Source organism: Rattus rattus, chromosome 8 (assembly GCF_011064425.1).
Source record: "Rattus rattus isolate New Zealand chromosome 8, Rrattus_CSIRO_v1, whole genome shotgun sequence".
Classification (NCBI taxonomy): Eukaryota; Metazoa; Chordata; class Mammalia; order Rodentia; family Muridae; genus Rattus; species Rattus rattus.
In genome coordinates this window covers 69,396,972-69,409,954 of record NC_046161.1, presented here as the reverse complement: position 1 = coordinate 69,409,954, position 12,983 = coordinate 69,396,972, and the positions used below count along the sequence as shown (strand labels likewise).

General features: G+C 40.3%; 1 protein-coding gene across 1 annotated transcript in view; it reads right to left on the bottom strand.

Moving 5' to 3' along the window:
- Positions 1-12,983, bottom strand: part of Myo5a (myosin VA) — a 162,196-nt gene that overhangs the window by 103,098 nt on the left and 46,115 nt on the right. Inside the window, exons 3-5 of the mRNA XM_032911256.1 lie at positions 12,382-12,553; positions 10,425-10,569; positions 3,021-3,177 (exon numbers count right to left, since the gene is read on the bottom strand). Of these exons, the coding sequence (XP_032767147.1) occupies positions 3,021-3,177; positions 10,425-10,569; positions 12,382-12,553 (474 nt within the window). The remainder of the gene's footprint in view (positions 1-3,020; positions 3,178-10,424; positions 10,570-12,381; positions 12,554-12,983) is intronic.

Sequence of the window (12,983 nt, the reverse complement as noted above, 5' to 3'; positions counted from 1 at the left end):
CATTCATAAGTGCGGTGCTTAGTTTCCATGCATTTGGACACTTTGTATAGTTTCTATTGCTGTTGATATCCATATTTATTCCATTAAAATCAGATAGAATACAGAATATTATTTCAATTTTCCTATATTCATTTTAATTTGCTTTGTCCCAATATGTGATTGATTTTGGAGAAAGTTCCAAGAGCTGTTAAGAAAAATATATATATTTTTTTTTCCAGAGCTGAGGACCGAACCCAGGGTCCTCACTCTACCACTCTACCACTGAGCTAAATCCCCAACCCCAAGAATATATATTCTTTAATGTTCATGTGGAATTTTCAGTAGATATTTGTTAGGTCCATTTGACTTATAACATCAGTTTAACTTATATCGAACAGTGTTTCTTTTATAAAATTGGGTACCTCTGTGTTTGGTGCACATATGCTTATAATTTTAATTTGAGACAGGATGTTGCTATGTAGCCCTGGCTAGTTTGTAACTCACTGTGTAGCCCTGGCTGACCTCCAACTCATGGTGATGCTTTTAAGCCTTAGGCTCCAGAGAGCTGAAATTATAGATATTAGTCCCCAAAATTGTCTGTCTGCTTATTTGTTTGTTTTTATGTAGTTAAGATTGGCGTCGTGTAGCTAAGAATCACCTTGAACTCCCGATTGTCTCATAACCTAAATGCTGGGATTACAGGTGTGCAGCCCTACTTCTGCCTTCCATATTTTATTTCAATCCTTTAAATTGAAACAACCTGTTTGCAATTGCTGAAAAATTCTCTATTTAACAAAATTCATTTATTTCTATATGTACATGCAAGGCATGTGTGCTTGGTGCCAGAGAACAGAAGGCAGTAATATATCCCTTGGAACTAGAGTTACAGGGACTTGAGAACTACTGTGCCAGTGCTGGGACCCAAACCCAGGCCCTCTGCAAGAGCACCAGCCACTCTTGCTGCTCCTGCCTCAATCTCCACGTGCTGTGATCAGTCATGAGCACTGGCGACAACAAGAAGTACTCCTGATTGCTGAGCTATCTTTCCAGCTCTGAAACTTTTCTACTTTTTGTGTATTGGGAACTGAATCCAGGATCTTGTAATCAAGCCCTTTACCACTGAAGTACATCCCCCAATATTCCTCTCTCAATGAAAATCTTCTTGATCTTAATGCAAATAAACAGTAATACAGAAAGAGGACTTTTATTCATTTTTTTCATTCAACAAACAAGGTAAATTCCTCCTAGCCGCTTTTCATTAAAAAAACAAAAAACAAAAAACAAAACTGTGCTTGTTTTAAATTTTAATATCATTCCTACTGGCAAAACTCAGATTTGTACTGCAGACAACAAAGCAATGAACCTTCTTTGTAATAGTTAGAACATAGCCCCTGACATATTCTGGAAGGGCCATGGGGACTTATTCCCATGACAAACTCAAATTCTAGTTTTGTATGATCTAGCCTAGAAGACATGAGGTTTCTTAAAGCTTTGCAATCAAGATTTCAGGATATTCTAATATTAGGAACTAGAATGCATTAGGGCTCTGTCAGATACTAGGAATCTGTTGTCATGGGGAATAAAGTGAATAAAAGTCTAAACTTAGCTCTGCTGTTTGTGAGCTCAAATTAAGAACTGGCTCCACAAAATGTATGACTTCGATATTAACATCAGTAACATCTACTACTTATATACAAAACTAAATCCTTTCAAAATCTTAATTTTAGATTTTAGTACTTTCCTTTGGCACAGCCATCTGCTTCTTCCTGCCCATGCTATATCAGGAATCTCTTTCTCCTTCTTCCTGCAGCACACCTAGCTTTGGAAGCCTCTCTGCTTCCTCAGAGTGTCCTGTCTAGGTCATGCAGGAATGGAAGTTCTGCTGTTCTAAGGGTAGCCATGTAGACATATGTCACAGCATTGTTTTAGAGATGTTACACACAGCACTGCAAACCAGGCACAATTACCTCTGGGCAGATTACTGCAAAAGCCACTTGTACCAAGGTGCATCAGGTCAATTTTAGCTCCATCTGTGTTTCGGTAATAAAGAAAACTTGGCAGAGGAAAAAGACAGGAATAAAATCATGCCCATGTGAATTTTTAACAAGAAAGGTTTGTTTCTGCATGTTCTGATTTCTATTTAATGAAATCTAATTTTCTCATTTTCTTATGAAACTGTAACTTTTTCTAAAGTACCATTATTAACAAACAATACCCTCCCAGCTAGAAACCTTCAGAAATCAAATTGTCATGCATCCAATTCCCTTGTCTTTGGCACAGGCATTTCTACTTTGTATATGTACTTGGCTTTGGTTTGGTTTTCTGAGGCAGGATCTCATTTTGCTGCCCAGGCCTGCCTCAAGGTCATGGTGATCCTCCTGCCTTAAGCCCTCACACTGCTGGGATAACAGGCCTGAGCCATCACACACAGATGTTTTTGGCTTCTGAAGGTATCTTATCTTTTCATAATATTTCCTTGCTCAAGAATTTATAATTTTGAATTTCTTTACTATACTTTGCTGTATAATATATTTATTTTTTAAAAATAAAAATGCTCATGTGATTAGGGTTTAGGTATGTATAACTTAGACTTTGGAAAAATTAAAATTTGTAGCTAAAGAGCTTGAACTATGCATAATGTACCATGGACTAGTGTAATGGAACTCATTCATGCTTGAGTGAGTGCGATCCTGATTTGGAAGGAGTATAAACAGGAACCCAGGACTGGGAGGAAATGAGTAACTTTACCCCTGGACAAGGAACAGTCAGTATGAAGAGCTGCTGCCTGCTGTTGTAGGCAGAACTCTCTCTCAAAGTTAAGAGGCAGAATAATGGTGTAAAGCAGATTTGTCTACAGTAGAGTTTACTTGAAATGGCCACCATACAGAATTTTCAGCTTTCCTAGATCTCTTATTAAGATACAGAAAAGTATTTCCTTAACTTTAGTGCTGGAAACCCTAGACTTTCTGACCGGTACTATTATCAATCAGCTTGTTTCTTAATTAGCGACTATAAAAAAGGTGGAAAATGTTCTGTCTTACCTCCATGATGGGGTTGGAGGCCAAGACCTTTTCTTCAACATTGGCCTCACTGGCAGAGCCACTGACAGTTGCGAAGTACCTCATGGCGTACTTAGCCGAGACTGTCTTCCCTGCACCTGACTCTCCACTTACAATGATGGACTGATTTCGTTCGTCCCTGTAAAACAAATCAAAGTGATTGCAGTGTGTCCACTTCTGGACATGATCACTTCTGCGCCTTTCGTCCTGAGGAGGCAGAGTGCTAAGGCAAAGCAGAAGAATGACTACTTATAAACAGGACAGAAAAGAAGGACAAACATTAACTTAGAATCGAGTAACTAAGGACAACTCTGTATTACTGGCATTCTGAATTTTCTGCATCTCAAACACAGTACTTTATTCATTTGCATTAGTATTTTATAATACTATTGACACCTACCACAGAAGAAAAGGGGAATATTCTTTGGCTCCACAACAAAAAAATTTAGGGGAAAATGTGCTTAATTAAAATTTTATAAAATTATTTGAAATATTTCAAATTGTCCATCTGTTAATGATCTTTTAAACAGCATCTCCCATAAGCTACCATTTGATGTTGGCTAACTTCATTTAAAAAAAAATCATTCCAATAATTGAAACTTTTCCTCCTCCTCTTCCTCCTCCCACACCTCATCTTCCTCTTCCCACTCCTCTTTTTCCTTCTTCTCTTCTCTCCCCCTACCTCTTCCTTCTTTTTTGGATCTTGAGACAGGGCTTCTCTATGTATTCTTAGCTGTCCTAATCCACCAGCCTTTTCCTCCAGAGTGCTGGGTTTAAAGACACACAACAGGATCAGGTCAGGGGAGGATGGAGGGAGAGGGTGCTGGGAGAGACAACTGGAATGGGGGATGCAGAGAAACAGGGGTGGGAATTTCAGGGGGAAGTAAAGACCTAGTGTACTGGAAACTCCCAGGAACCTCTGAAGATGACCCTAGGGAAAACCCCTAGTAATGGGGGGAGTCTGAACTAGCTATCTTCTATAACCAGACAAGACTTCCAGTGGAGGGTTTAGAACACCAAATGTTCAACCTATAATATGCCCTGCCTGTAGGATGTGCTGGGGTAAAAGTGGCACAGAAATAGTAGGAGTGGCCAACTAATGAGTGGTCTACCTTGAGACCCATGGCGTGGGAGGGACCCCACCCCTAACACTGCCTGGAAAGGGTCAGATACCAGAAGCTGGAGAGCTCAGAGAAAGGCCTAGGATAAAACCAAACATAACCAGAAAAAAAGTCAACACAAACAACCCAAATAATCCAATTAAAAAATGGGACACAGAGCTAAGCAGTGGATTCTCAACAGAGGAATGTCGAATGGCCGAGAAGCACTTAAAGAAACAGAGACATGCAAATCAAAGTTCTCAAGTTCTCAGTGATCAGAGACATGCAAATCACAGCAACTTTGCTATTCCATCTTATACTAGTCTAAATGGCTAAGATCAAAAACTCAAGTGATAGCACATGCTGGCAAGGATGTGGAGCAAAGGGAAACGTCCTCTATTGCTGGTGGGAGTGCAAACTTGTACAATCACTTTGGAAATCAATTTGTCAGTTTCTCAGAAAACTGGGAAGAGTTCTACCTCAAGATCTAGCTATACCTCTCTTGGGCACATACCCAAAAGATGTCCTACTATACCACAGGGACACTTGCTCAACTATGCTCATAGCAGCTTTATTCATAATAGCCAGAAACTGGAAATGACTTAGATATCCCTTACCTGAAGTATAGATAAAGAAAATGTGGTACATTTACATAATGTAATGATATTCAGCTATTAAAAACAAAGACATAATAAAAATTCCAGGCAAATAGATGGATCTTCAGAGTATCATCCTGAGTGAGGAAACCCAGTCCCAAAAGGACATGCATGGTATGTGCTCACTTATGAGTGGATATTAGTCATAAAGTACAGGATACCCATGCTATACACTACAGATCCAACGAAGCTAAACAAAAAGGAAGGCACAAGCAAAGATGCTTGAATCTCACTTGGAAGGGAGAATACAATATTCATAGGAGGCAGAAAGAGGGAGGGAACTGGTTAGGAGAAGGGAGGGAGGGAGAATGGGGGTGGTTAGGACCAGGTATAGGGAAGGACAGGAGGACGGCCAGATGGCCATGAGAATGAATGGAAACCTGCAAATGACAAGGGTGAGGAGGTGGGGGCATCTCTAGGAAGAGAAAAGAGGACCTGGGATAAGGGAGGTACCCAAGAATCAATGAGGATGTCAGCTGTGACTCACAACATTGGGGATATGGAACCTGAAGAGGCCACCTCCTGTAGCCAGGCAGGAACCCCAGTGGAGCTATAGAGATACCAATCTACCCACAAAACTTTCAACCCAAATTTTATCCTGTCTACAAGTAATGCAGGCACAGGGGAGGGAGCATGGACTGAGGGAATGGCCAAACAATAACTGGCCTAACTTGAGACCCATCCCATGGGCAAGCACCAATTCCATAACACTATTAATGATACTCCGTAATGCTTGCAGACATGGCTGCCCTCTAAGAGGCTCCAGCCAGCAGCTGACTCAGACAGATGCAGACACTCATAGACAAATAGTGGACGGAGCTTGGAGACTCTAATGGAAGAAAGTAGAAAGGACTACAGTCTCTAAGGGGATAGGAATCCCACAGGAAGACTAACACAGTCAACTAACCTAGAGCCTTGGTGTTCTCAGAGCGTGAACCACCAACCAAAGAACATACACAGCCTGGACCTAGGCCTCTCTGCACATATGTAACAGATGTGCAGCTTGGTCTTCCTGTGGGTCCTGAACAACTGGAACAGGGGCTGCCCCAAAATCTGTTGACTGTATGTGGGATATGTTCTTCTAGCTGGGCTGACTTGTTTTGCTTCCATGGGAAAGGATGCACCTTGCCTCACAGAGACTTGATGTGCCAGGGTCAAGGGAGTTCCCAACCCTCTCAGAGGAGAAGGGGAGGGGAAATGGGGGAAGATGAGTAACTGGAGGGAACAGTGAGTGGGATGTAAAAGGGAGGAATAAAGTAAAAGAAAAAGGGGAAGGAAGGAAGGAAGGAGGAAGGAGGAAGGAAACAGTGGAAGGAAGCATTCACCTCCTCTTGTTTCCTTGCTGATGCACAGTAGATGGCTGCCTAGAGTTTCTTCGGCTGTGACTCCCTGCCACGTAGGTCTATACCTTAAACTCACGTAGTAAGCCAAACTAATCTCTTCCTGCCTTGAGCTGCTTTTGTCATGTATCTTGCTATAGCAATGACACACGTATCTGATACAGGGAGGGAAGATTTAGACACAACCTTTGGAGCCATTTTATACTCAAACTATAATACGGGGCATATACACACATGGTAGCAAACCTGACTTAGGGTACACTGACTGAGAGTCACAGCGCATCTGCACGATCAGCCTTATAAGGCAGCATGCATTGCACCAAGCCTGTTATATAAGTAGGATACTTGGCACCACATGGTAGCTGAGTCACAGTTGTTAACAGGAGAGATTTCATCATCCACAAGAGTCGTTTCACACGTAGCCAGTGAACCTCAGGACACTAGAGCATTCAGAAACCACATAACTAAATAAGAAGGGATGTCTAAGACAGGTCTGGTAAAAAATAAAGTCAGAAGTAATAAAACCAGATGACACACCTAGATGGCTGAAAGGAGACTGCAGAGATGATGCCTCACAATGATGAAGGGAAGATCTTGAATCAGAGTCTACGTAATATTTTTCAAAATGTTTCTGTACTTATTAGCCAATATAATTTAATGACTGGAAGAACAGGGACACTCTTCCTCTTTGCAGAAAACACCGGAAGAGTTAGTCTGCTTAAGGTTGGCGACTAGTATGTCAAGAGAGTGGGTTGTTAGAGCATATGCCCCTAATTTGAGGGGTTCGGGGAGGTGTGGAGTAGGCTCCTTCTGCTCTGCTATGTCCCTCCTTTGCATACATGCTCTGTCCTTCACCAGGAAGAAGAAAAGGTTCATGTACTAATCTAATCAAGCATAAAGATAACGAATACATTTCACAGACACTGTAAGATCCAAACGGACCACTTGGGAAACTATTCCATCTCACAGCTGATAAAAGTAAAATCTGTGGCGATCTTGAGTTTTAAGTTCTATGATTATTGGGAGAGATGCAAATTAGTACACATAGTATTTTTTTAAAACTATACCAAGGTTAACTACACAGTACTAACTTATTTTTTAAATCAAAGCTGTAAGAAAAACTTAGGAACATTGCTTTGTGACAAAAAACACAAAGGGCAGGAAATACACAAAATTAAGATAATACCACACCACATGGCTATAAGGAAACAAAACTAAATTTGATGGTTTAATGAAAATGATACTGTGATTTTGGTAAAGGAAAACAATCAGGGAGCCAGTGAGATGGCTCAGCAGGTAGTCGCTTGCCTAGGAACTAAGCCTGATGAACTGAAGTCCATACATGAGATTGAGATGATGGAGAGAGACTTGACTCCCATATGTTTTCGTGTGTGTGTGTGTGTGTGTGTGTGTGCGTGTGTGTGTGTGTGTGTGTGTGTACGCACTTATGCATGTGAGACACACACACACATACACAGTGAAAAAAATAAGTCAGGTTTAACATGAGAAAGGACAACTAAGAATGTAAGAAGAGGAATACAAGAGAAAATAATGAACCCCAAACTCCTTTTCTTTTTTGCTTTTCTCCTCTAGAAGTCAACAGGCCCATTAAACGTAAGAGGGTATAGTATTCCACGAGGGCACTGTTCTCTAAGGAACATGTTTAGAACAGAGATGAGGCACAGTCACTTCTAACTAAAATTGGGCTATCATGATGGCCCAACAGTAAAGCCACTTGCCACTAGGCTCATTTCTGGCCTCTTCAGGTACTGCATCAGTTTGGTGCACATTCATATATGCAAGTAAAATACTCATGCACATAAAATAAGTCAATGAACCAAGATGTAAGCCCATCTCTTTACCCCTAGCCCCCACCACGTGTACATAACCTGCTCTTCCTGTAAGCTCTTCAGCTCTAAAAAGGAAACTGCCAACCTTCTATGTCTCAGAACAAATCCTGTGGTCATCCTCACTCGAATCACTGAATAGCCTCCTACCTCATCGTCAGAGTTCTACACTTGCTTGCTTGTTCTGTTCTGTTACCGTGAAGTTACTGTGATAGGATTTCAAACTTGTAGAACCTACACACACAGTAAAATGAATTCCTGCTTATGCATTGCTCACATCCAGGAGTTGCCTACTTGCTCTCTTTCTCAATTTTTCCCATTCTAGTATTTTCTGCAACATTTGAGTATAGGTTGTAAACATGTATACTTCCACAACCTTAGCAATGTTTGCTCAGTAGAGCTTTGTTCTTATTTATTTATAGTGGCCAAAATCAGGAAAGCTAATAGTCCTATAATAACACTACCAGTTTAATTAATAATCCTATTGATAGGTGATAAGTATAAACTTCATTTACTTTTATTCTTTACCAGGCTTTGTTTGTGGGGTGGAACTTTGTCTCGTTTGCTGCTGCATTGCGTCAGGACAGTGCCTGGTTTTGGGACTGTCATTACAAAGTTCCTGCCAATAATGATAAGTTGTATCTTCCCTAAAGATAAGGGGGTTCTGTAGGAGCAGTGGGGATGAGAAACTGCAAGACTCACACCTGGGAAAGCTGGCATGTTTATTTGGTAAGGGTTAAATAAGTAAGAAAGGATTCTGCAGCAGATCCCTGGCTAAACCAAAGCAGACACACTCTGCTTGGTGACTGTAACAGGTTTTGTGGGTGCAGACTTATTAATATGTGGCAAACGTTCTAACTAACTGAAGCATATTTCAAGCTATCTACAAAAGAAAACTAGGCAAAGGGGAAAACAAACCTAACAACCTTCGGTCAGGAAATGACACCGACTGACTCACGGGGATATCATGTGGGATACGGACAGTGCCAGGAAGCCAGCTGAGTGTCCTGACATTTGAGGGTTGCTACAACAATGATGAAAACCCACGCTTTCAGATGTAAGAACAGTATGGAGGCTGAGAATGTGCTTACCACACACGAGGCTTTTGCTTTGATCCCTTGAGCCAAAGAAAGTATTTCTGAGAATTGTAAAATTCTTTAATACTACAAAAACTTTCAGAGAGCAATTTTAGAGTCTAGCAGTCCCTGGGATTCCTTTGCTGATTAGTGGGTCTCAGGCTGTGCTGAGTGGTAGAAGAAGCAAGTGCTGGCAGATACTATTCAGCTTAGAGGAAAATGTATTGACAGATGGAATTTCCTAAACATTAAGCTTTAAAATTTGGATATTCATTATATTTTATAGTAATAAAATACAATAAATATATAATATAGCTTATTATATACTGCTAATTCACTGTAAAATTAATTTTATACTTATATACTAATATTTTACTGTTGACTAACTGAACTTGAAAGATGATCTTCCTATTGATGGACCTTAGAAAAATTATAGAACTTCTCTAAGCCTCAGTTTTACCAACTGCAATAAAGTTTATAACAATACAAACTCAAAACGTTGTAAAGATAAATTTTGTTAATAAATCAAAAGTAGCTAATCAATACCTTGTGGGGAGACAGCTCATGGTTAACTCTGGCTCTTATTACAAGTACTATTATTATTAAAAGGGTATAATCATTTCTATGGGTTTTTTTCACTGAAATAATTATAAAATTCTATCACGCTCTGGACCAAAAATGTACACTGGCTACAAAAGAGAAAATAAAAGCCTCTATAGTATCAGTTTCTTTTCTATTTATAAACTGTTTTGAGGATTTCCCACATCATATTATGCCAAGTTCCTCCTTGTAAGCTGAAGAAACTAGTTTTCTTTCCAGTGCTCTCGCCCTTTCACATTACGTGATATCATTTATTATTTAGAGCATACGTTTATCTTGAAAGCGCTTTATTTCCCATTCTCTGCCCTCAGACTGTTAGGCTCTGTGGGTGATATGAGACGCACTCTGCAGACTTATGCACATAACCGATGTCCTGTCTTAGATTTTTAATTGCTATCATACAGATTACTTTTCCAGGTCATAGTTCTTTTAGTTTGTCTGTCACTTTGCAAAGTGACATTAGGGAAGTCACTTACTACTGTACAACTAAACTTTGACTCTCTTGTCTATAAAACACCACCTGTCCCTGCTTAGTCACAGAAGCATGATGGTTTCCAAAGGCAATTTTAAAACAAACGATACAATCCATTTATAAATGTGAGATTGAATATTTAATTGAATAGTCCAGACAGTCTGAGACCAATTGGTCAAAGATACGTGTAATTATTTACAAGTTCTTAGTCTCTTTAGATTATCTACGACACAGCAAAGAATCCATTATCTTATCTAACAAGAGCCATGAAATGACAATGCAAGTTCCTACCAACCTTGCCATTTGTTTATAGGCCTCTTCAGCTACTGCAAAGATGTGAGGGTCCATGTCACCCATGTTCTGGCCACTGTATGCATTAATGATATCTTCTCCATAGATAGGCAGCTGCTCATAGGGATTTATAGCTACCAGGACTATCCCTGGGGGAGGAGGGCAAGAGAGAAAATGCAATCAGTGATCTCCTAATGGGCACATTAGGCTTGGTAAAGTAAGGCAGCAACTGCTCAAAGATCAAAATATACCAGTCTTAGGTAGTCTAAATCATCTGGACCAGATGGTTTAAAATAATGTCACTTAGACGGGGTGGAGCTCAGAAGCAGAGCACCTGTCAATCATCTGTGAAGCTCTGGGTTTGATCTCCATGTGGCAAAAAAGAAACAGTTTTAAATAATTTAAATATTTTCATACTTAGTAAAAAAGGGGGGGTTGAAGAGACGGCTCGGGGGTAGGAGCACTTGCTGGTCTCGTAGAGAATGTGAGTTCAGTTCCCAGCACCCATGTCAGGCCGCTCACAACTGCCTGGAACTACAGCTCTGAGGAACCAGACCGTCTTCTAGTGTTTGTGAGTACCCACAGGCATGGAATACACCTCCCCCAATAAAAATAAAAAATTCCAAAGCTCATTTATAAAAATTTATCCAATGAAATAATCAGAGATTCATCTGCAGGATTTTCTTTTAGAAAGGTATCACACTGGGAGTCACACAGCAAACAGAAACAAACAAGATACATACTAAAATCTTTGTGATTCTACTTAAGCCATTGTGCCACATTACAAAATACATGGTTTTGAAGAATATTAAATGTCAGAGTGGAGACAGATGGAGGATCAGAAGCTCAAGGTCATTCTCAGCTACACAGTGAGTTTCAGGCAGTCTGGGTTACAGGAGACACTGGTCTCAAAAGAAAAAACACACCACAGGAAAATATGGCATGTACAAATTAATAAATAAGTTGAGGGTATGAAAAGATGGCTCAACGGTTAAGAGCACTGCTCTAGCAGAGGACCAGGTTTGGTCCCCAGCATCACACGGTGATTCATAACCATCTGAAACTCCAAAGCTCTCTTCTGACCTCTACAGGCACCTGGCACACTACACGTGTGGTGTACACACATACATGTAGCCAAATACTTATACACATAAAATAAATTTAAAAGTATAAATTGAAGAAAATAAGAAAAATATTTAAATAATAAGGAAAAGAAATGTTATCAAGACATACATTAGATATAAATTCTTCTGAGAGGAAAAAGTGTCTGTATCTGTTTCAACAGACAAGAGTGAAGACATGACAAACAACATGGGTCAGCAAGCCGACGAACACATGGGAGTGAATGACCATCTAGATCTGGACCTTAGCAGAGTCATCATTAGTAGGAGAGAGAGGATCATGAGAGAAAAGGAGCCAGAGAGCAGAGAGGAAATCAGTAAGAACAAAATAGAACAGGGAAAAACAAAGACAGATGGGGCTGGGAGAAGGTCCACAGCCACACGCCCAGGCTCCAGGAATGGGGCTGCTGGCACCTCACACTGCAGGAGGGAGACAGACACCAGGAGGTGTCAGTCCTGGGTGTCTAAGTTACTGAGAAGAAAGGTAGCACTAACCTTGCACCTGCACCAAATCCCAGTCCTTCAACATCTACACTTCACAGAGCAGACATTCACAAAATAAAGAGAACTAGCAACTTCAGCACTAAACCTGAAATGACTTGGAAGGGAGAACCCCAAAGAGGGACCTGTTCTTTAAATGTTGAGCAAAATTATGTATATTCACAAATGACTGTGTTTGACAAGAAATGTAGCCAGCTAGTGAATACTGATAAATCTTTCTGATAACTTAGAAGGGATCTTTGCATGTTTGAGAAATTCAGTGACAGTTGGCTTTCCCTGTGTGCATTTCAGTGACTACAGCCATCAAAGGAAAGCTTACAGCTCAACGGCAAAGCTCACCACAATACGTATAAATAAGTTTGGAGTCGATGAAGCGGACGCGGAGATTGTGCAGCACAGCAGGCTCGTGAAGGTAGCTGAGGGCTGTGAGGTCATTTTCTCCAACAAGTATGTCAGGGTTCCGTAGGTGAGGGAGCTCGCTGGTCTTTGGATCTAGACGGTATTCCAAATCCTGAGGACAGAGATGCAACATCTGTTTTGGTAATGACTAATATGAAACAGACCTATACACTTGATTATGTCCTATTTCTGATTTAACTCTTGGCTTTAGAATGTATTTATTTCCTGTTGTTTCCATTATCAGAAAAACTGTTAAAAATGGCAAACAAGAAAGAATGGCTTCTTTTTCATCAGAGTAAATCCACATAAATAATTTAAGATGTTATATTCATATTTAATTATGTGTATGCATGTGTGTACTGTGTATGGGTACAAGATGAAATTGACAAGAGAGGACACTGGATTCCCTGGACTTGGAATTACCGGTATGAGTTGCCAAATGCAGATGCAGGGAACCAATCTCTGATCCTCTGGAAGAACAATACACACTCTTAATTACTGAGTCAGCTTTCTAGCCCCAATGTAATAATTTTCATTAATTC